We start from the raw sequence: 25,265 nt of genomic DNA, 5'->3' as shown, positions 1-25,265 counted from the left end.
TTAAACAGTAGTTGTATGCCTAGCAGTGTTACAAAGCAGCATTTTCTTTCAAGTGGACAGCTTTCCTGGTTGGGGAGTTCTGGGGGCTCAGGCCAGAGGAAATGCGTGGCTCTGGCATTGGCCCAGGCTGAAAGATGCTGAAACCTCTCAGGTGATGTGCTGAGTCAACTAATGATGGTGCCAACCTCCTCGAATGCTCCCATTGGCTGCATGACTTTCTTAGCTCTAAATGCTTTCTGCACATTATCTCATCCTCACAACAATTCTGTCAAGTTAGTTTTTATCCCCCATTTTAAGTAACTTATCCAAGATCATAAAGCCTGTAGGTGACTGAGCAAAGATTAAAAGCTAAGTCTTCTGGCTCCAACGTTCAGACTTAGCTGGCGGGAACTCCTAGTCACTTTCTTTTAAAAGAGTCAAACTATGGTGAACTAAGATAACACTGACTTCTGAAGAATGGTAGAAGAGTTTGCCTGTGGGTGTCCCAGAAAGTGGACTGCCCTCTACCTACTGGGACTTATACTATTAGCTCTATCGTTAAGTCCTTTCTCTTTTGAACTGTGCTGTCTTCTTATTGGAGGATCTGAAACAAAGGAGGAAGGGAAAGACAGTCACAATTCTAGGTGTCAGTGATCAAGAAAAGCTTGTACTTAAATAATTCTGATCGTGATGTAAAGGGCCATTGAAAGTTTGGCCTAAATCCTCGACAGAGACAAAATGACAAAATGAATGACAGTGACAAAATGAATGCTGTTATAATCCTCTTGTGGAATTTTGGATAACTAAACCCAAATTTGGATGAACTTGGGACTTCAGCTTAGTTCCTTAGCAGGAGTGGATACTTAAATCCTTCCCTCATACTTTAAAATGACCACGTCTTTCTGTTTAAAGCAACCCTGCACTACCTCAGTCAATACAACCTGGCTTTTTATAGCATGAGTGTCAGTATATATCCACTTTGGACTCAATCCAATAGAGTGAATACTAGGAAAATGGACAACCTCATTATATCCCTCATTCTCACATAATTCTATACCACATCATGAATTCTGAAGACAGATTTATAGTAAGACCTCAGGGCATATCAGATTTCAGATAATTAATCTAACATTACTGTTACAAGGAATTCTTTGAAGGGAGGCAAGTGACTGAGTTGGGACCAAGGTGTTTTCTAAAATCCCACATATAAATTAACCAAACTGAAATATAATACTAATAAATTATCTCTATGACTAGAAGTGTGCTTTTTTATGAATAATGTTGAAAAGTCCAGCTAAATCTCCTCTGACTGTGGGAAATAGAATTTTAGACTTCAAAACATTATTATGGTTAAATATTAGTTCAATATTAAAGCAACTGTGCTGCTAGTTTTCACTTATGTAAAAGCAATTTGAGAATTTATTGTCACAGAATATGAAATTTTGCTTTCAGACTACATCAGAGGGAAGACAACGGCAGTAATGAGGTTTATGTAGTACCAACAGAGATGAGAATTTTTACTTTGACCATTTTCATTGTTCATCATGGGTTGAGGAGTCTAATATGATACAGGCCTCTGGAATACAGTTGCTGTCTTGGGAAAATGGCAGTGTGAGAAAGGAAGGTAATGAGAACTGTCTTTTGTTGAAATTGGATGTGGAGGAAGCACTATAATCATAGACTGGAAATGGAGTCTAGAGGTGACCTAAGGCTCTGTATGACAGATTCACACTGAGAGATGAGATGACTTGTGGTCATCTGGGGGCAAATATAGGTTCTAGAATTCAGTGGCTTGTTTTCACCCTTTTAATTCCTGTAAGTACACTAATAGTGGTGCTGGGAATTAGCTGGAGATAAATATTACCATATTACTTGGTGCACACTCCAAGGTTGTTTAGATTCCATTATTATCATGAAGAATGTTCCCAGTAGTGACAAAGAAATAAAAATGGTTTATTCTTGGCAGGTTTTCCAGCTCTTTCTACCACGAGAGTAGATCAAATCAATTACTTTTCTGTATTCACTTAATTAACGGTGCCCTTGTGGCCCAAAGGGATGAAAACAAAGCCAGAGAATAAACAATTTATAAGATGGTCATATGGACCTTGATAGGAACCTATATTTAGAAATTTTTAAAAAGATATAGTATCTATTAAACATTATGAGAGAAAATGCATAGGATTTGAAAGTCTAAAAGGAAACATCTTAGTGTATGTAAAGTCACATTACAGGAGGAGCCTAAAGTTTGTACAGCAGTCATAAATTAACTGAGAGAAGAGTGTATTAAAGATTAAACTCACACACACAAATCAGTTCAAAGTTCTTTAGGTGAGATTAGAAGCATGAAGAGTTCAACACATAGTAAATAAGATAAATACTTGCTGAGCAAATTTAATCAAGAGGGGAACAGCTGTTAAAAGTATAATATTCAATGAAGTACAAAAGGTGACAAGGCATTTGGGGCCTCACCGTTTCCGGTAGTTTTGGTGAAACTCACAAGGGTTCCTCTTGAGCGTAAGGGATTCCAATGGCGTGCACCGCAAACTGGAGAGCCCAGCCAGAGTCTCAATATGGTTTTCAGCCAAGGATAAATGCTGTATCTGGGGTATCTTTGGCAATTGTTTGAAAGATGTGAGATGGTTTTTGTTCATATTTAAAACTCTGCAGCTGGATACAAAATATAAACATCTTGTCATTTGTCTCCTAAAGAGGATGGTAAACTACTAAATCTTGCAAAACACCAGCATGCCTCACCTAGACCATAGCCCCTCAAAGGTGTGACAGTGATATTTTCTACAGATGTGGTTGGGAAGAAAAGAGAAATATGTATATTAAAATATTAAGAGAAAATAAGCAGGATATATAAGACTGTAAGCTTGTGTAGGGCAGGAATCTGTTTTTTTCCCCAATGTATACACTCAGTACCTGGCATTGTATTTGGTCCATGGTGGATTCTCAATAAGTCCTGAATGCAAGAGTGAAGAGCAGCATGTAATCTCAGCAATATAAAAGTTCACCCAAAGAAACATAATAACTTCTGAAGAGTATTGCCCCTAAGTAGTGAGATTCTAATTATTTTCCTTTCTTTCTACTTTTCTGTAGTTAAATTCTATATTGAGAAATAGCATTTTAAATCAGAAAAAAAAAGGCCTTTTTATACCAGAGAAAACTAAAAGCTATCCTTAGGAAAAGAAATGTGCGTTAGGCATTTAGGTTGAATACATTTTCCTGACAGATAATGCTTCTTCATATTTTTGCCTTAAAACTGTAATTGTATAAAACCATGCAAGTAGAGACAATAATTCCAAATCTATCACTGACACCTTACCTAAAGGAAAAGTTCCTTTATAAGCTGAGGTTTAATTCCCTGAGACAGGGTACTTATTTATGAACCTCATACCCCCCAAAGACATTTAGTAAATAATTATTGCTAATGGTAAATATGGTGCTAAACAGAGAAAGGACAGCCACAAAGCAGCATGAAAAACACAAATTCAGTTTGAACCCACCCAGATTTCATTGTAATTTTTCACATCCATTATTGTCATTTTTCTTGTTTTCTTCCATTCCCTCTCCATATGGATACTTTACAGTCTTTTAATCATATCTTTGATAACTTTAGGTTTCCACTCTTTCCTAGGTTATACATAATCTTTATTTATTTTTTTATAAATTTATTTTTTATTTATTTTTATTTTTGGCTGCGTTGGGTCTTCGTTGCTGCATGCGGGCTTTCTCTAGTTGCGGCGAGCGGGGGCTACTCTTCATTGCAGTGCGCGGGCTTCTCATTGCGGTGGCTTCTCTTGTTGCGGAGCACGGGCTCTAGGCACGCAGGCTTCAGTAGTTGTGGCATGCAGGCTCAGTAGTTGTTGCTCACGGGTACTAGAGCACAGGCTCAGTGTTTGTGGCACACGGGCTTAGTTGCTCCACGATATGTGGGATCTTCCTGGACCAGGGCTCAAACCCATGTCCCCTGCATCGGCAGGCAGATTCTTAACCACTGTGCCACCAGGGAAGTCCCTATACATAATCTTTAGATGCACGTTAGTACTATTGCAATTTCTAATTGAAAACCCAGCCCAAGCAGATCCTGTCTCTCTGTCCTCCTTGAAATCTGTTGTTTTCTCATCTGCTAGTCATTCTCTCATTTTCAGTGTATACCCTGCCACTTTCTCAGCCTCTCAGATTCACCCTACCACAGATCCTTAGTCGGATAATGTTAGGGGAGACGAGTGGCAAACCAAGTGTGGTTTTTCACCTGGGGCAGAAGGGAAGGAGGCTATGAATATACATGCATCAATTTTCTTTTCTCTTGATACACTGATTTGACAGTTGTAAAGTTTGAATTGCAATTATATAATTTTATATGACACATCCTATTTCTAAAGAAAGAAAGGCCAAAAGAATACATCTAGAGAATACTAAAACTCAGTCAAGTCTTTTCTTCAGTCACTGGAGTTTCTCTCTCTCTCTTCTTTTTTATATGATAGCAAAGATTTGGAAGTTTACTGATCTGGATCAAGTCAAGTTCACATACTCCAAATTAATGGTCTTCTAGTTCAGTGTTTCCAAAGTAGGCTATGTTACTGTTAAAATTCGTCGTTGTTGTCTGTTTATTTAAATGTGTATTAGAAAAATATAACTAATGCATCACTATTTTATCCCTAGAAGAGAGTCTGGGGGAAAAAAAACTGAACAAATTAACATCAAGTAACTGAATAAGTTAAGGTGGCAGTGATGTTAAGATTCCTCTGAAATTTTTTATTCAGGTGTTTTTAAATTTGTCATTTGAAAAGAACATAAGTAAAATCAAATGCTATCCAAGTCTGTCTAAAGTTGGGAAGGGGCTTTGAATATGACCGAAGATACCCAGGGACCATTGCATATTCTGACACTTCCTCTGTCTGCCTGACTGTTTCCCTCTCCCGTGCAACTATGATGATCTGTTTGGTTTTTTTTTAAACATCTTTATTGGAGTATAATTGCTTTACATTGCTGTGTTAGTTTCTGCTGTATAGCAAAGTGAATCAGCTATATGTATACGTATATCCCCATATCCCCTCCCTCTTGCGTCTCCCTCCCACCCTCCCTATCCCACCCCTGATGATCTCTTTTTGTTGCCCTACCTCAGTGTATCTTAACCTGCTCTGGGATTTACCCTTCCTTCTTGTGGCTGCTTGATTTCCTTCATCTCCTAATTCTCTTCTGAGAACCTCTGTCTGCCCCTCTGATGGCTACCAGAGCTCACTCCAGCTACCCATCTGCCTGGTGAAGCAAAGGGCAGCTCTCCACAGAGTTCTCAAGCAATCCTGAGCAAAGAGACAGATTATCTTTTAACTTCAGTAGCTTAGGGTCCTTGGAATATCAAGGAGGCCATATAAATTTAAAAATTTTTAGTTTGTTTTTGTCACTGTTCTGATTGGCAACCCCTACCCCTCCATTAGAATGTGACCCTGAAGCCAAGACTCTTGTCAACTACCTGTAGAGTCTTTCCCCACAAGTGTTCAGACAATATGACAAAAAATCACTAACTTAGAATGATAATGTATATATAATGTAATTGTATTTCCAGTTGACAATGCAAGGAACACAGCAGGCTTTTCTGCCAGTATGTTCTATGATTACAAATTACTCCCTTAATAATTGATAATAACAGTATTAATTTGAAAAAGAATAGATTTTTCCCTCTAAAGTGTGACATTTTGATTTATAAATTTCCCTTTTTGCCTTGCCCAGGCATCGCTTAGCACTCTCACTAAGACCTGACCACGTGAGAGGGGCCACAGTATGAACAGACAATGGTCACGCACCCATAGAGCAAAGACTTCACTTTAACTTAGTAATTGGACATGCTAGGGAGCAGATACCTTGGCAATCTTGCGGCACTTAAATCCACCAGTGAATTATCCACTAACCAGAGGGTTTCAACTCGAATTAGTCTTCTAAGAATCCTGTTAAAATTTGCAACTTGATAAGGGTCCCCCAAATCCTGAAATGAAAGGTTCAACTTCTGAAGGAAAAACAAATAAAAAGAAAAAGCAAGTGCTTTATCAACTTTAAAAAATAGTTATTAAATTAATATGTGTTGCATATTTAAACCAGCAGTTTTTACTATTTTGTTTTTTGGTCTTCTAAAACATTCACACATCCAAACACAAAATTATTGCAGAGCTTCTCAAGGTAGGGAGGGAAGGTGAAGATCCTGACTGGATCCTGATTAGAATTACACACAAGGTTGGTGGGGGGGGGGGGGTGTATCAGGGAGAGAGGGAAAGACCCTCAAACAGATTCTGAAACTTCTAGGGGTAAAACTTCTAGGGGTAAATTACTTCTAGGGGTAAAAAGTAGAGGAGGTAAAGTTCTGTTTGGCTTTAAATGATTAGTTATCTTTAGCCTCCTTGGAAATACTCAGAAATCACATTTATATACATTTCAGAGTAAGATACCATCATTCAAAAGATGGAAAATATGAATTTATTTAAAAATAACCTGGGATACATACATAAGGATGACTTGGCATATTTCAGAGATAGTGGGTATTTTATTTTTACTTTTAACATCAGTCAACTTTGATCTCTTTTTACACGAGCCTCTCACCGCTGTGGCCTCTCCCGCCACAGAGCACAGGCTCCAGACGCGCAGGCTCCGCGGCCACGGCTCACAGGCCCAGCCGCTCCGCGGCACGCGGGATCCTCCCGGACTGGGGCACGAACCCGCGCCCCCCACATCAGCAGGCAGACTCTCAACCGCTGCGCCACCAGGGAAGCCCCAACTTTGATCCCAAGGAAATTAAAACCACTCTCAGTGGTAGCATTGCTCTTGTAAACTCTATTGCTAAAAGTCAACTTAACTTTTTGTTTCCAAAGTTTTACCATCAATTTCTGTGAATAGAAATTATTGCATAAAATGACTTTTTTTTAAAAATTTGAAGCAAAATAATTTACTATTTTAGGGAAATATCGATATCTATCTAAAAAGATACGGTCTTGATATTTTTAGACATTAAACATTATAAAATTTGTTACTTTAAATTTTATTTTCCCAAAATATAAAAGGTCTTAATTTAAAATAAAACCAAAGAAATACTAAGATATTATATTTATCATTTCTACATTAAATATCACCTTCTCAAATAGAATTTTTTGACCACTATTTCCCAGTAAGGTTTTCTGTGATAGTTTAAAGTTTATTTAGCCATTCTCTGACAGTATAGTTATCTAAAGGCCAGTTAAACTTTCTATGATAGTTTATTAGCAAGGTTCCATTGGCCTTTACAATATATCCATGGTTTAAATGACAGCTATAAAGAACGAATGCATGTATACACTGGAATGATTACCTCTAAAAAGAATCCTAGGAGTAGAGGTCAAAGTTTTAAGTGTATTGTTTAAATTTTTCAAATAAATAAATAGGAGCATTGTTTAAATTTTTAAAGAGTAGAATGTATCCATCCATTATATAAGAATAATTAAAATTAATTTTAGAAAGAAAACACTGTACTGGGAAACAATATTCTATTTTCCTGTCTTCTGCTAATTAGCTGTGTGACCTTGGGCAAATCATTTCTCTTTCTAAACTTTCCTTTCCTTTTCGAAAGGAAGGAGTTGGGACCAGACCCTCCCTGAAGCTCCTTCCCACGCCCTAATTCTATAATCCTACAACATACAAGATCAATCTGTAAAACAAAAAAGGCAACAGGAGATCCCAGTAAGTCTCATTTGGGGAAGATTTCCTAAAATCCTCACGTACAATTTGATCACTTCGAAGAAAAAATATTGACATCTTACTCTGCTATAAAGAAGTTGATTTATTCTTTTATTGCTACCAGTGGCTTAGTCTTCCCAGTTAAATCTTCAGTCCTCTGCTTAAACATGACTTGCTCCAATTGGAATTAGAAGCTTGAGTGATGGCAGCCCCATAGATTGGTAGTGGTCGGGCTAACTACAGGGACTGTTTCAATGCCAGTGGCTCAGCCAGCGGAGTCATTTTCAGCACCAAGAAACCACAGCTCATATCCTTCACTGGTGAAAGTTTGATTTGTTCCAGGATAGCTCTGTTCAGACCCAACTGGCTGCCCTGAATCTTCAAAAATTTTGGCTTACTGCATTGTCCAAAGGATTCAAGATTGCATCATAAATTCTCTCATAAGGATTATTGTTCAATATTTGACTTTTTTATTATCAAAAAAACCCAATTTCATTCTCAATTCTTTTAAACTTTTTCCAAAGTTCAGCAATATCAAGATAAAATAAAGATTAGAAAATAAGTAGCAAATCTTGATGAAGAGAAGGGATGGAAAAAGAGATGGAGAGCCCAAACACCACTATTTTCAGAGAAAGTTCTAAAGATGTGCTTAAAGTTTTGATGTTTATACTGGCAAATACCCTTAAAAAAAAAAAGTGTCGTAATTTAATCAATGAGGGAAATAGGCTTTTTTTTCTTCTGTTTTTATGTTCTCACCCTGCAGTCCTCCCAGTTTTCTTGCAGCCATGTTTCCCATTTGTTTTTTTCAAGGACTCTTTTCCGTGGAGGCAAGGTACACTCCTGTCTGAAGAACAACTCTTCCGCAGAGGGTCCTGAGCAGAAATCACAAGGTAAGATCTTGGAAGTAGGTTTAGGAAGACAGGATTGACAGCCTCACTGGATACTTGGCCGGTTGTTTTAAACTTCCACTAGATATTTGGACTGAGGGAGACAGGATTGGACTCTTAGGCCCACATAGTGTGAGCAGTAACAAAATGTACTTATGCGACTTAACACACTCTTGCTTGCCTGCCTTAACTGGGTTGGGGAAGAGATGGGGACAGAAAAGATGCCAGGACTTGATCACTTTGTACACTTTCTAATTTTTGAAAATCATTTTTCCTGAAATTTGCTGAATAACTTTCCTCTCATGTCTTCCAAACAAAACAAAGTGAAACCTCTGATTTGAGGACACTAAATCAGATGTGCAGGTATGACAAGAGTAAATTAATCACGAGATGATTGTTAAATATTTAAGCCACCCAGTTCCTTTGTTTCTCTTCCTGCTGCAGGAAGCCTTGTGGCATTTCTGATGGGCTGACTTCCTAGGCCCTCCCATCACAGGATGAGTTATACAAGAGAGAGGAAATAGCAAACAAATCAGCAAGTTTATTCTTTTCCATCTGTTTTACTTTTTTTAAGTTTACAGTAGGGTGAATACAGTTATCAGAAAAAAAATAGGGTTGCAGATTATTTTAATTTAAATTGTTCACAAGTTTGCTATCTATGGTCTAGGTTTCCACAGAGGATCAAATGTCACCTTTAGCTTAAATTCTCACCTATAGATTTCTTTTTAAATGCAATTTAGCACATTGCTAGGAAAAATGTCCTAGCTAAAATATATAATATCTGTATTCTTTATTAGACTCTTTAATTCTGGGCAAATATTTTGAGGTTCAGAGATAACTTGATGATTTTCTAGAGTGATTAAAGGGGAGGAATGACCTCTATTAACTGTTCGGAAAAGCCAACATGTAGAGTTAACTTTTAATCTTACATAAATTACTTCTAGCCCAGGCAAGTGAGAAAAATCATCAGTATAATGGTTTTAATTTTCATGTAATTTTCTCTTTAGGGATTATGAAATCACTCCTGACTTTCTTTGTCTTTTGTCTCTCAATGCAATTAGCCACCTAGTCCTACCAGTTTTCCCCTTGAGAACCTATCCCTTCCCTTTCAATGTCCAGACCCTCATACCTTCCTACCTGAACCGTAACTACTTTCTCTTGGATCTCCTGGTTTGCAATCTTCTCTCCTTCAACATAAATGACACAAATTGCCACCCAGCTCTCGTAAAACACAGCTTTTACCACAGGACTGACATATTCAAAACATTTCAGATTTCTTATTGCTTACCAAATAAAGATGAAAAAGCCTAGTTCATCAAGCAAGGTTTTCTACAATCTTATCCCAATCTCCATTTCCAAACTCATTTCCTACTATTTTCCAACCGTATTGTGTTCCAAATCGGGTTTGCACATAACTTCCAGGGTTAGGGAAAGGATATCTTGTTTCCAGTCTGGAATTAAGTAGCAGGCACTTGTGTGACTCCAGATGATTAATTTTAATTTTCTGAGCCTCGGTTTTCCAAGTTTGCAAAAATATGGGGAAGACTAGCATCAAGGGCCCATCAAGGGCTGAATTTGGTGAGAAATTATGTTTGAAGTTGATAATGTTTTATAAAAAATACTGATTTCTAATACTTTTACACCAACATAGGCTTCTTATTGCCATAGACCCCTACACTCTTATCATGCTACCCCAGGCAAACTTCATTCGGCTCTGATGCCAACCAAGCCCCTGACAGCAATCCTAAACTAAATGATTTCAATTCCCTTCCAACTCTAATATATTGTATTTCTTGAGTCAGACCTGGCACCATTTGTACCCCTTTCCCCCCAACTCCATTTTTCTGGAATTCATGATTCCCCTAATTTCAAAGGTGAAAGGAGCATAGAAAAGATATTGAAGGTATCAGGAACAAACTTTGCTTTTGTGGCAAGTTCATCTGGACTGTGATGGGACAATGAGTCCGTTTGTGAAGGATTTATGGAAGGCGATAAGAGCAACAGTCCAATATTCCATTATTGACAAAAACATCAGTTTTTTCATCAGGCACAGGTGGAAGCCAAGAATCTAACCTGTCCTTTTAGACATTTCTCTCATAACAAACTGTAATGTTGCCACCCAGGGAATCACTTACCCCTGAAGGTGGTAGTATCCCAATCACTTTACAAATAAAATATCCTTGTGCTAGGAAATGGTCTTGTTCATTGATTAGGATGATTGGAGTTAAAAGTTGTAGAACTGGAAAAACTGGAACCATCACCTAATTGACTGGGGAGACCTCAGGATTTATTGTCTTGAATACCCCCTGCCCAAATTTGGTGACTTTCTTCGTGCAATAGATGCCCCAGAGTTATTAAACTCTGCCCTGTATTGTTTGTTCGAGTTCTATCGATCTTCTGTTCTTTCAATTATTTCTTTCTAAAGCAGCTTCCAAAGATTTCTTTGAAGTCGGAAGCCAAAGGTCTCTTCCACTGTGAGGAGTTCTATTAAATGGGATTCTTTTTTTTAAACTCAGACCTGGTTGATAATTGAAGATATATCTTAGCAGCTGAGAACTGAAGTCTGGAATATCTGACAGCCCAGGGATGTTGGCTTTCACCTGCCATCTCTGAGCTTGTTCTTTGTCCCCTCCCTGGATTAGTAACTCCTAACAGCAGTGACTGAATTAACTTGCTGGGAGCTTTTCAAACAGAAAGAATCTATTCTCTAAAAGAATTCTGCCAACAGTTTGCTCTTTTGCTTCGTTTAACTGGGAGGAGTTAAGTCTGTCTCTATCTGGTAGTCAAAGCCTTGGGAAATTGCTGTTTATCACACACCAGCTAACCTTTCTTTTCTTAGGGACTCTTCCTGGATGTACAGTTTGAGCAACTGAGATCAACTGAAGTAGTCTTATGGGTGTTTCAGGATCTAATCTAGAAAGAGGGTCATTCTTATCAGAATGCTTCTGAAATGCACTTGTTCTCCATCTCACAAAAAAAACCCCAAAAAACAAAGCAAAAAAACCAAACACTTCAACAAAATTTAGGGCAACAAACAAAGGACATCTATTTTCTTCACGGTTTGAGGTGATGGGATTTTCCACTGTTTCCCATCCCCTAGATCATGCTCCATTCTTTTTACCACTTGCGAGAGAATGGGTGTTGTTAATGATTTGTAGAAGGAAAATGTGCCTTATCTCTGCAGAGCAATGATAGCCTCTGCATAAATGGCCAGCATGGTCATCACGAAGGCTCGGTTTGCTGAGTGACGACCTCAGGGCATGACTTGGCTGCTTAAATCAGGGAAGGAGGGAGACCACAGGACTCTTTACACGTGCTCATTTTCAGTTTACACCTAGATTTTATTCTTCTGTCATCTCTTCCAGTTTCTTCAGTTCTACAGTTCTCTCTAAACCTCAGCTCTTCACCTGTGCTCCAAAGCCTCGTCGTGCTTGCACAATTATCAACCACTCCCCTCACACACACACACACACACACACACACACACACACATGCACGTGCATGCGCGCGCACATAAATGCCAACACCCTTACTTTCTCAAGTTTTCACTTCCTATTCAAATTTCTTCCTTTCCTGACTCTCCCCAAGCCCCCTAAACCAGTGTTTCCCATAGCATGGCCCTCAGATCATCTGCAACAGAATTGCCTGTGATAATTTTAACAAATGCAGATTCCAGGGCCCCGCTCCAGACTAACTATATCAGATTATTTGGGCATGCTGCCTGGGAATCTGTGTTTACCACACACTTCCAGGTAATTTGTCCGTACACTGAAGTTTAAGAGCCAATTAAACCCTGCCTTCGTTAGCCTCTGATGTAACCCTTTCTCTTTCTTTTGCTGATGAACTCTATGCCTGTGACACACATGGCCTCCACGGCCTCTGGTCTCCTTCCTTCCTAATTCCCCATAATTTCTTTTTTATTACTTATTTATTTATTCATTTAAAAAAATATTTTACAGTAGGCCCTTGTTATCTATTTTAAAAATAGAAGTGTGTACATGTCACTAATTCCCCATAATTTCTTGCTCTTTGAAAAATATTCTAAGTTCTCCAAACGGAGGTTCTAATTTACCTCTAATAGTACTATCTAATAATATTTTATTATTATAAAATAAATTAATATAATATAAATCATTATAATATAAAATAATGTTTTCTTATATAAGCCAGTGCTTAGCTGCAAATAGATATGGCAGAGTTAAAACATAAGAAAGAAAATGATATTATTTTAATCACTCTTTGTCAATTGAGTTTGAGTGAAAGAAGAAAGACATTGGTGGGTAAAGTAATGCAATGGAGTGGGGAAATGGGCAGATGAGTATATCTAAAGCAACTTTTCTTAAATCAATATTACAATTGTACGATAGACAATGTATCTGCAAGTTTGCAAATACAGATATAAGGTAGCCAAGATTCTTGATGTTTTGTAAAGCATAAATACTCACTGCAGCAGGAATTATGTCTAATATTATTTCATCAGCTTATGGGGGATGCAAAAGAGACAAGAGAAATGCACACTCTCTGCCCTTACACAACTTATCTATTGAAGCTACTTATAGAAATCAAACGTTATGTATATTGGGGCTGCAGACAAAAAATTCTTCATACTGTCACACCAGTACACTTGTAAAATCTGATAGGATGAAAAAGGAATAGTAAAACATTGGTTATTTTACCAAATTTAAAATGCTTAGTGAACATACTAATGAGACTACCTGGTTTATTTAGATTATTTTTTACGCTTTTTAAAAAACCGATGTAGGATTAATCAGCTTAAAGGCGTCCACTGAAGTGACAGTGTTATTCATGACCATAAAATTCCAACAAAGATCATTGGTTAAGTAAAGTTAATAATATCCTTATGATGGAAAGATCTGCAACTTTTAAAAAACTTGTTTGGGGTAATGTTTAATAACATGGCGGAAAGAAAGGCTCACAGTATAAAGTGAAGAAACTCAAGAAACACAATTGTTCACATAATTTTGTAAAGAAATACTTTACATAAAGTATTTATGTAAAATAAAGAAATACAAAAAAAGACTAACTGGAAATAAAAGTCACAGTGACTATTTCTGGATGATTGAATTACAGGTTCTTCTTTCTCTATTTTCCAATATTTAATACTGAACATTTATTATTTATATAATCAGCTATAAGAATATACTTTTAAAGGTGGCTTCACTATATTAACAACTCTATGGTCTTGAAATGGGAAATTTTTCTACCTGCAAGTAATGCAGGTTTTTAATCCCCAAGTAATGTCTTGTGATCCTCAAAAAACATCCACTAGGAGCATGTACGCAAAGACCACACACTTCTGTTCCTTTACCTTCTCTTACTCTTGGGCAACGCAGTTGACTTCCTTGGATGTCATTTTGTTCTACCTTGTGCCAAGTAAGGTACTTAAAAGAATCTGATGGAAGCTTTAAAATAAGAGAGAAGAGAAATATCATCTGGCGATATATAGTTCACTTACTTTTATGGGTGCAAGTAATGCGAACCCATCCCAAACATTCAGCCACATTAACTCCAATTACCTAACGGTGTGCTCATAAACGTTATCTTAGTCCAATCTAAATTATGTATTATTCAACTTTGCATCTCCAACACCTGCAACTGATTTATGTTTGATGACAAATGACAGCAGAAATAAATATATTACCCATTCATGAACCCATTTTACACCACCTCTGATAAACTGTCCTTTAATATTTATTGAATAGCTCATAAAGAATCTCATTCCATTTTAGAAGAGTTGTAATTGTTAATGGCTCTTCATTATATGGACCCCAAGTAATCCCTCTAAGTTAGTCCAGTTGTACAAGTTCTGCCTTTTGAGGCTACACAGAAGAATCCCTCCACATGTGACTACTATTTTAAGTGTTTGGTAATAGTTGTCATCTTCTTTGTCATTTAGTTATTACTCACAGATCATGGTTTACAAATTATTAAATATCCAGGGAAAACATGGTTCTCCTTGGGAAGAGTTCCATTTTATTGACATTGCTCTTGAAATGTGTAGCCAGTATTGAATGAAATATTTCAGGTCTGGTCATCTTCCTTTTCTGGACAGTATATTACTGACCAGAATATGTGCCAAGATCACATCTAGGGCAATTTTATGTTGTTTACTATTACTGAGGTTGTAATCAATCAAAATTCCTGTATTTTACATAGCTTATGATAGTTTCAAGGTTAACACAAACAAAAAGGCATATTACTCAGAACGGAATATTATGTTAAATACATACGCCATAGATTCATTCTTCTGTTAGCCAGTGTTATGCACATATATAAATGAAACCGGAATATTTGATTTGAAGAAATGTCATTACAATATTCGGAACAACTGCATTCGTTTCACAGAGCAGCATTTTGCATAGTTTATGCTTTGCTTGAGCTGCACATTTGTTTGACTGATACTAACATGAAAAACATTTCCACCATTAAATAAGCTTATGAGGCTCTGGATTACACCGAACTAAGCATTTCTCTTACCACAGGACTTCTCTGAGCCTTTAGTATCTTAGCATATATTGTGAGTCTGTACTACAAAGTGTTTCCCTGGACTTTTAAACCATAGAACCTTTTATTCTGAGAGCAGCACATGGGACTAGTGCATCCTGTAAAGCAGAATTTGGGAAAAGCTGCCTCAAAATAAATTGGGAAGAGGTGGCTTTTTAATAATCAATTAGCTTTGATCTTTTACTTCATCACTGAATGACCTCAGTTGTTCCATAAATATTTCAATATCTTCATTTTAAAAATAACAAAAGCTCTCTCCCTCATTAAGAGCAACATTAAAAAGTTAATTAAGGGGGCTTCCCTGGTGGCGCAGTGGTTGAGAGTCCGCCTGCCGCTGAAGGGGATGGGGGTTCGTGCCCCGGTCCGGGAGGATCCCACGTGCCGCGGAGCGGCTGGGCCCGTGAGCCATGGCTGTTGAGCCTGCGCGTCTGGAGCCTGTGCTCCACAACGGGAGAGGCCACAACAGTGAGAGGCCCACATACCAAAAAAAAAAAAAAAAAAAAAAAAAAAAAAAAGTTAATTAGGGCTTCCCTGGTGGTGCAGTGATTGAGAGTCCGCCTGCCGATGCAGGGGACACGGGTTCGTGCCCCGGTCCGGGAAGATCCCAAGTGCCGCAGAGCGGCTGGGCCGGTGAGCCATGGCTGCTGAGCCTGCGCGTGCAGAGCCTGTGCTCCGCAACGGGAGAGGCCACAACAGTGAGAGGCCCGCGTACCACATAAAAAAAAATAATAATAATAATAAATAAAATAAAAAAACAAGAAGCACAAATACATTTCAGATTATTGAAAAATGTAGTCTCTGGCCCATTCTTGGTTGTTCAGTTTACATGTTTATGGAAGCTTCTTTCCCAACCTGTTATGTGCTTTTGGAATTTTTTGCTTGCTCCTATCATAGAATAAAAATTTCTTAGAAGTTAAATTTCCTGTAGTTGCCACACCCTATTTACCTTTCGGTGCTATTTCATGAGACTCTTGCTGAGAAAGAATCTAAGCTAAAGCTGTATTTAAGAATAAAGTTTCCATTTTTCAATTGACATCTAATTTTATACAAAAACGTGTCTTTTTTTTAAACTCTTTCATCTTATTTTTAAAATTGCATCCATCCTTTACTATTCATTGCAAATACTGCCTCCTCCATTTTTAAAATTTATTTATTTTATTTATTTATTTTTGGCTGCATTGGGTCTTCATTGCTGTGCTCGGGCTTTTCTCTAGTTGCGGCAAGCCGGGGCTACTCTTCGTTGCAGTGCGTGGGCTTCTCATTGTGGTGGCTTCTCTTGTTGTGGAGCACGGGCTCTAGGCACACGGGCTTCAGTAGTTGTGGCATGCAGGCTCAGTAGTTGTGGTGCACGGGCTTAGTTGCTCCAAGGCATGTGGGATCTTCCCGGACCAGAGCTCGAACCCGTGTCCCCTGCATTGGCAGGCGGATTCTTAACCACTGCACCACCAGTCCCTGTCTGTTTTTGAAAGGAGTTATGAGGTTGATTTTGGGATTTCTGACATTGTAGAAAAATGAGCCTTTGCATTTCTTTGTTTATATCTATGTAAGGCTGTCAGTGTGTTGCAGTTCTGTGACCGTTGTTTCTTCTTAAAGGAATAGTGAATATTTGTGTCTTACCCTGTTCTTTTTTCTTTTTTAATTCTGATGGACCAATTGATTAATCCATTTGTTCAATAAATATTTTTGAATATTTTGAATTTCAATCCATTCATTTATTCACAAATATATATTGTACCCTTGCTATGTGTCAGGCACTCTGTCAGACACTGAGGATACGAAGTTAAATAAACTATGGCATTTGTGCTTGAAAAACTCATTTTCTGTAATTTGGGAGGCAGACATATAAATAACTCATTTTGATCCAGTGGGATGAGTGGAACAATTTTGAAAGAAGGAAAAGAGAAAAGGCCTAGTTGATTCCACTTAGATGTGTTAGAGAGAAGTCTTAGAAGTGGTGAGTTTACGAGGAGAAAATTTGGCCAAAGGACATTCCAGAAAGAAAGGAGATAAATCTTAGACTAGGGACAGAATTTAAACTCAGTGGGGGAAAGGAAGGGACGCCATTTTTGTTTCTCTGGTCATTTATCTTTTCTACTCATCTTGGTCTCTTTTGTCTTCCTTCCTCTACCTCAGATTATTTCCCTTGCCTCTTTGAGTTGGGACTGAGAGTACCAATCTTTTATTTTCCCCCCAATTACAAGGATAGGTGTAATACACTTATTAAAAGTTTATACACTTATTAAAATACTTATCTAATAAGTGTATAAAGTTTATACACTTATTAAAAGTGTATTATAATTATACACTTATTAAAAAGTGTGAAATCCAAGGTAAAACACATTTTTAAACTTATCATTAGGTAAAGGGCTAATCAAAAATATTTACCAGGGATGATATTCCAGAATCCGAACGTGAATAAAAAGTTCTGTTCCTCAAGAGAGCCGAGCCATTGTATGACTCACTCAGATCGGAGGTGTAGGATGAATTAGATGGATGAATCTCCTGACTGCTTGTGTTTTGACCTGAAGAGCTGAATGAAAGAAAATGCTTAAAGTCTTTAAATGTGAATATCTTTGTATAAAACAACAATAACAAATTATAAACACCAACTTTTCCAATTAGAGGAGAGATAAATAATACCCTAGGAATTCTGTCATAGTCCTACACACATTTTTTTATGGCTAACAGTCATTTAAGACAAATTCTCTCCCAAGGTAAGGGTTTCTACATAGATTGCAGATCTTAGAAAAAGTAAATCTAATGGTACACGTGAATACATGCTTATGGGATATGAACGAGAAAGTCAGCCCCAATTTTGGAATATCATTCCTAGTAGAGCTATCATTGCAGATTTGGCACAAACAAGCCTTAAACTCCATACTGGTTTTTCCATTGATCTGGACCTTCCATTTTCCCTGAAATTTCCCTGAAATTGGTGGCAAACATATTAAAAATTCAAGTTCTTTAATCAATTTTACTCACTTTGAAATAATACTCAAACATTTCACTTAACAACAGTCCAGTTCTCTCTGTATTCCCGTTGTTATGCCACTGGGATATAAAATGTCTTTTTCGCTCTCCTATATTTATTATTCACTGTTATTCTTGCATTTTTCCCTTTCTCCTTAGCAATGGTTATATGTTTCTCTTTCTGTCATTGGTGCTATCTAGTATTTTAAGCCAATTAAAAAATATCTAAATATGCTTTTTCATGTTAAGTAAAACTAAAAATTGTATCTATTTCTGACCTCTTTTTACTCTTTGGGGATCATTTTTCAGACTCCAAGAATCTTAAGAGACAGCATTCTATATTTATGACACAGTTATTATGTAGCTCTACAGCAATTTTACTTACAAGAAACTGACACTTCTTGTATATTGAAGTTGCCTTCATGAAGTACAATGTAAAAATGTTTTTCATTTTTCATTCATTAACTGATGTGCTATAGTAGAAGAGCATAGCCATTACATCATTTCAAAAAATAGCACTACTGTGCCATTAAGAAAATAAAACTGTGTCCTATTATCAAGGAGAAAATTATTCCTCCATCTGCTACTAAATAACAAATCAAAGACTTGGTCTCAATTATGTGAAAAAGTCAGAAAATATATGCCTTTCAGTTCTTTTACACTTGAGCAATTCTTTAATAATTTGGATACTGTTTCTTGACATTACCAAGGAATGTCTTACCATAGCAACAAATTAACAAACATTAGAAGAACAACATTACATTGTGCAAAATTTATTATTCCTGAGGCAGGTAAATCCTACTATCTATGACCAGAGTTTTGACCAACAATCAGGGAGAAAAAAATGGGGCAAAATGGAACAGTATTTCAGGGGGATGAACAGAGGATAAAAGTTGAACTGACTTTTTTGGGTTCGCTTGTCTTTATGAAACTATGCTAGCCATTTTCTGCCAAAATGAAATCAGGAAAATAAGGGTAATGAACGTGACTGAATCTTTCTTCAGTGACTGGTGTTCTGTGATTCTAAACTTCAGTGGTGGTTACACAGTGATGAGAGGCTGACTTGTAAGTGTGAGAAATGGTCTTATTTTGCTTAAAGCAGAGAACAGGGGGAAAAATAAGTTCACATAACCAAAATATCTGATGAGAGAGATCCGGCTGATTGGGTTTTCAGTACACTTTTCTTGTGTAGTGGTACAAGACCAAGCCCAACAGCTTCAAGGTAAAATCACGTTTACAGGTAACTGAAAATTATCTCATCATCTTAGTTTACATTAGTAGATTTGAGAGTTTAACTTAGTACTTGCGCCATTACCCTGACTACTACTAGACATTTATGAATAATAGAAGGTAATTAAAACTTCAGTAACACAAGTACATATGCAAATAACATCCCCACTATTTCTTCTTCTCTCTTTTTTTTTTTCCTGCCAGAATGGAATGAATTGAATTGGTGTAGAGTTTCAGCTAAGGACAGATGATCTGAGAAGATTCTAACCAGTAGATGACTAGTCTGACTCTCTTTCAGTGTGATATCTTTTTGTGGGTCCCAAAGGCTGGATTCCTTCTCTCACATTCATATACGCTTCCTGGGCGCCACACCAGAGGGCAGTGGTGAAGGGCAGTATTCTGGAATCTTGCAGTAAAACCTTTGGGACATTCTGAAAATCTTCTTTGTTCCGTTACTTCTATCTTAAATTCCATACGGAAGTTCTCTTTGGTCTGCTTTTTGGGGAGAAATATCAGCAAAGAAATATAATTTCTGATCCTTTAGTTTAAAAAAGAGAAAAGGTAGATCACCCTCAAACTTCTACTCCATCTGCTTTAATGCACACATCACTGATGTCAAAACTGCAAGACCTGTGAGTCTTAGGAATCTACAAACAGCTACTGCTGTGACCTCAGGTCACTTAGCACCTCTGGTGGTTCCTTACCTTTAATATTCAGAAGACGATGTGGACTCTGCCTGAGTGAAAAGGTTTTCTGTTTTGTTTTGCAACATTATTGCCATGATGACGACTATTACTAATATAATAATTTTACAGTTAACATTTCTTGAGCACTTGCTGTGTGCTAGGCATTGTACTAAGAACTTTACATAGATTAACTCATTTAATCATTACAGTCACCAAACAAAGTGGGTAACATTATTATTTTGATTTTAGAGATGAGGAGATTGAGGCCCAGAGAGGTGGCATAACTTGCCCAAGTCACACAAGTAAATGACCAAGTGTTCTTAATTACTAGGGTTCAAATAAGATTCAGATAAGCTACTGTAATTCTTTAAATAACTGTAAATCTGTATCATTTATTAGAGTGCAGTTGTTAGTAAGGAAAATCATTAATATTGATCTTTCTTATTCTGATTGCTCCACTTAACTACAGATAAATAATTTACTAGTTAATAGAACATGTAAATCTTAGCACTGACTGTTTCCTGAGGTAAGCCTTTAGTAGTAGAACCTCTGAGAACACCATTCCAGATAACATCAAGCTGTTTTTAAAAACCTCTCCTATTGCCCCTCCCCAAAAGAAAATAAAGCTAGACTTGCAGTTTAGTTGGTATATTGGTTTACTCATTTTTAATCTTTCTGCCTGCAGTGAACAAACAGTTATCATAAATTACAACTCTAAATCCTTATGAAAGAGAAATTAATTTTATTAATGCTGTAGTATAAAGCTGCCACAGAGGAGGTGCCATGGCTAAAACTGTACATTTGTCAGGAGTAACTTATAGTGTCTTTAAATTAGGTGGTATTATCTGAATTGGCCGTCTATTCTTGGTTTTAAAAAGTGTAGAATGGCCAACAAGAAGGAATCGGGTGAGCTGATACTGCAGGATGAAAAACAATAATAATATAATGTATTAATTCATGAGCCCCTTTCATTGGAAGATTGCAATGTCCTTTACAATCAGGAATTTATAAGCCTCATAAATTGTCGGCTGCAACAGGGTGCTATCTGTTTAATTCACATGTCAAGTTGGTGATTATGTAGCTTTGTAAGGAGAGTGAAGGAGAAAGTGGCAGATGAGATGGCCTAGTTTCTGAGGTGAAGCCGAGCTCTTGAGGTGACGGAGGCTATATTGGACACACACCAACCAGAAGGCCAGAGGGCACCTTACAGACACCCAGCATTGTCTAAGTTGCATTGCTTGTGATTCCATTTCTAAATGTTCCATTTACATTCAGTGCTGCATCATGAGAGCTTTGTATTTCGAAAGGAAGAAAAAGCTCAATCGTATTTTTCAGTTAGCAAAGGACACTCCCCAAATCCTCAAATGCTCTTTCTCCTCCCAAAATATTGAGCTAGGTTCTCAAATCTAGTGGAATCTTGCTAAACTCAGGCACTTCTTAGGTTACTGGCTAGAGGAAAATTACCGTGGACTCTAGAGCATTAAATTTGGGTGAAAGGAGATATCAATCCAGCCTCTTTGATTTCTTTCACCATTCTTCTTATCTTTTAAAATCCAGAATCCCTGTCCTCTCTATGTCTATATTTAAATGTATTCATTTGTAAAACGGGTAATGATTTTACTATCTGCATGCTAGAGATGGTGATGAGATAATATAAAGTACTGGGAAAGGAAGTTTCATGAAATCAAGAAGTAATTTGGTATCATAATGTGTTAGTTTCTGGAATGGCAAATTTGGTATACCAAGTTATTATGTTCAAATTTGGGATGGCTCTAAATTAATTTCCCAGAACTAAACCCATAAATTGAGTAAATAATCATATAGCAATGAACTGTTCTAAAAAACTGTGTGTTTTACAGACATCCCTCAAATTTTAGTATCCAAGGCCCAGGATTGTAACAGATATATCTGAAATTATTTAGATTGTTGATTCTAAAAACATAGCACAACTACCTGTAATTTTGAAAAATATACAACTAAAATTGTCATTTCTCTATTTCTATCTGAGTGGGTCAGGTTTTAATCTTATGCGACCTTGTATTCTTATGAATTTTGCTTTTCCCTGTTGTTCCAACCCTATGTGCATTCTTATAAACACAAATAGGTCCCCACATTAAGGTACAACAAAAGTAAAAGAACAAACATATATCAAACTTCTCTAGAGGGAAAGCTTGTAAACTTCAGTACCTATTAGTGGGTTCACTGATATTTATAGAAATAAGAAGTTATATTAAAATACCAAAGACAATGAAGATAGACTGAGATACCTCTATGTTCCATTAACAAAATTATATTTAGAAATTTTTAGAACTTTATTGTAACCACATATATAGCTGTTATTTAGAAGATTCCCAATACTTAAGAATGTTTTACTATAGAAACATAGATAAATGGAACAAGATAGAAAACCCAGAGATAAACCCACGCACCTATGGTCAACTAATCTATGACAAAGGAGGCAAAGATATACAATGGAGAAAAGACAGTCTCTTCAATAATTGTTGCTGGGAAAACTGGACAGCTACATGTAAAAGAATGAAATTAGAACACTCCCTAACGCCAAACACAAAAATAAACTCAAAACGGATTAGAGACCTAAATGTAAGACCAGACACTATAAAACTCTTAGAGGAAAACATAGGAAGAACACTCTTTGACAGATATCACAGCAAGATCTTTTTTGATCCACCTCCTAGAGTAATGGAAATAAAAACAAAAATAAGCAAATGGGACCTAATGAAACTTCAAAGCTTTTGCACAGCAAAGGAAACCGTAAACAAGATGAAAAGACAACCCTCAAAATAGGAGAAAATATTTGCAAACGAATCAATGGACAAAGGATTAATCTCCAAAATATATAAACAGCTCATGCAGCTCAATATTAAAAAAAACAAACAGCCCAATCCAAAAATAGACATTTCTCCAAAGAAGACATACAGATGGCCAAGAGGCACATGAAAAGCTGCTCAACATCACTAATTATTAGAGAAATGCAAATCAAAACTACAATGAGGTATCACCTCACACCAGTTAGAATGGGCATCATCAGAAAATCTGCAAACAGCAAATGCTGGAGAGGGTGTGGAGCAAAGGGATCCCTCTTGCACTGTTGGTGGGAATGTAAATTGATACAGCCACTATGGAGAACAGTATGGAGTTTCCTTAAAAAACTAAAAACTGAATTACCATATGACCCAGCAATCCCACTACTGGGCATATACCCAGAGAAAACCATAATTCAAAAAGACACATGCACCCCAATGTTCATTGCAGCACTATTTACAATAGCCAGGTCATGGAAGCAACCTAAATGCCCATCGACAGACGAATGGATAAAGAAGATGTGGTACATATATACAATGGACTATTACTCAGCCATAAAAAGGAACGAAATTGGGTCATTTGTAGAGACGTGGATGGATCTAGAGACTGTCAGAGTGAAGCAAGTCAGAAAGAGAAAAACAAATACCGTATGTTAGTGCATATATGTGGAGCCTAGAAAAATGGTACAGATGAACCAGTTTGCAGGGCAGAAATTGAGACACAGATGTAGAGAACAAACATACGGACACCAAGGGGGGAAAGCTGCAGGGGGATAGTGGTGGTGGTGTGATGAACTGGGAGATTGGGATTGACATGTATACACTGATGTGTATAAAATGGATGACTGATAATAACTGCTGTATAAAAAAACAATAAAATAAAATTCAAACATTAAAAAAAAGAATGTTTTACTACTCCCTATGTTGTTATAATTTTGAAAATTCAACCACATACAACACTACAAAGGAGAAGAATATAGACACTAAAGGACAACATGTGATTAGGTAGATCTTGTGAACGGAGACAAAAACTATAATAAAATTCCAAATGAAAGTGACAGTATGTTAGGAAAGTAGTATGACTAAGATTCATTTCATCATGTGCAGAAATGTGATTGAACAAATACTGGCACTAAGAAAACTTCTTTTCTTTTTTTTTTCCTTTTTCTTTCCTACCTCCCTCCTTCCTTCCTTCCCTCCCTCCCTCCCCCTTTCCTTTCCTTTCCTTTCCTTTCCCTTCCTTTCCTTCTTTCCTTCCTTTCTTCCTTCCTTTCTTCCTTCCTTCCTTCCTTCCTTCCTTCCTTCCTTCCTCCTTCAAAAGTTGAAGGTTAAAGTTTAAGTTGTAGCCTGGGCATTACTTTTTACACTGTCTCTAAAATAATTTTATAAAACTTACTAGTTTAAAAATAATAATACTGATCATAAAGATCACTTTTTCACAGAGCTCACAAGTAAACTTTCTCTTGGTATAGTGTATTCAAGGGTGTTAGCAAGTAGGAAAAATAAAGTTTATAATTGTTCACAGAACTTCTGCCCATTTAAAAACTATTGTTTCACATGCCCAATTCTAATTTTGACACAGTTTTTAACATTAAAATCAACATAACATCTGGACACTGCTTGAGATGTACACAGTTTGCTAACAAAAACAAAACTTCTGTAATAGAACTGCTTCAGCTTCTGAACCTCTTCCTAAGCATCATTCCTATCTTAACTATAAACAGTAAATTTAGGGAGCTATAAATACGTTTCATACACTCATGAAACCACAGTGTATTTCATCCTGAAAATTGAAGGTGCAAATCTCACTTTTATTAAAGATGAGAGCCAACTTCAACACTAATAGAAGGACAAAAAAATTCAAGAAATTTGCAACCCCCCTAATTGTATATTGTCTAATTATCAGCATGCTTTGAGAAATATTTATGTAACAGCTCTAACGTTTAGGAGTGAGGAAAAAAGGATTGGGTTTTGGCCCTCTTATTTAATCTCATTTGTGGCTTTATTGATCTAGTAAAAGTCCTGTTTTGTGCTAGTAATTTCATTTAAATATAATTAATAGGTACAAACTAATATTAACTAATAATTCATGGATGTTAACTAATAGATATTTCCTTTTGTCTGTCTTATCTGTTTTTCCCCCTGAAATTCACACTCGTTCTCTTAAAGAGCCCTGTGTAGCTATAAATGTACCACTACTAGACAGAGGTCCAGCTCTCTCTGTTACAGTATTGATCACCTGAATTGCATTTGTAGCCTGTTGCCTGCTATAGAGGAGACGGTGGCTTCTTTCTCCAAGCAGCCATCATCAGTAACACAGGTTGCATGATTTTACATTTTTAAATGAAATTTAATCCAGGAATACTACCTATGTTTGTTTTTTTGTTTTCTCTTAAGGAATGACTGAGGCTACTTTTTAGCATTTCATTTGCTTACCTTTCAGACATGTCTTGCTGGTGCAT

General features: G+C 36.9%; 1 protein-coding gene across 1 annotated transcript; it reads right to left on the bottom strand.

Annotated features, from left to right (window-relative positions):
- Positions 1-537: 537 nt before the first annotated feature.
- On the bottom strand, positions 538-25,265 carry LOC116753598. The gene is made up of 7 exons (XM_032631497.1): positions 25,240-25,265; positions 17,481-17,625; positions 13,900-13,993; positions 8,440-8,555; positions 5,847-5,989; positions 2,449-2,646; positions 538-583 (listed from the first exon to the last, which is right to left on the bottom strand). Exons 1-7 carry the CDS (start codon positions 25,263-25,265, stop codon positions 538-540), a joined length of 768 nt encoding a protein of 255 aa, XP_032487388.1.

This window comes from Phocoena sinus, chromosome 4 (genome assembly GCF_008692025.1).
Source record: "Phocoena sinus isolate mPhoSin1 chromosome 4, mPhoSin1.pri, whole genome shotgun sequence".
In the NCBI taxonomy this organism is placed as follows: domain Eukaryota; kingdom Metazoa; phylum Chordata; class Mammalia; order Artiodactyla; family Phocoenidae; genus Phocoena; species Phocoena sinus.
The sequence above is the reverse complement of the archived record's forward strand: the minus strand, read 5'-3'. Positions and strand labels throughout refer to the sequence as shown.

Coding starts and splice junctions, on each gene's coding strand:
- LOC116753598 (XM_032631497.1), bottom strand. CDS start 25,265: ATGCACCAGCAAGACATGTCTGAAAG. Junction 5,990..8,439: donor AAAACTGGGAGGACTGCAGG/GTGAGAACATAA, acceptor TTTTTCCTTCAG/AAGTTGAACCTTTCATTTCA. Junction 2,647..5,846: donor AGTGCCGCAAGATTGCCAAG/GTATCTGCTCCC, acceptor TTTTGTATCCAG/CTGCAGAGTTTTAAATATGA.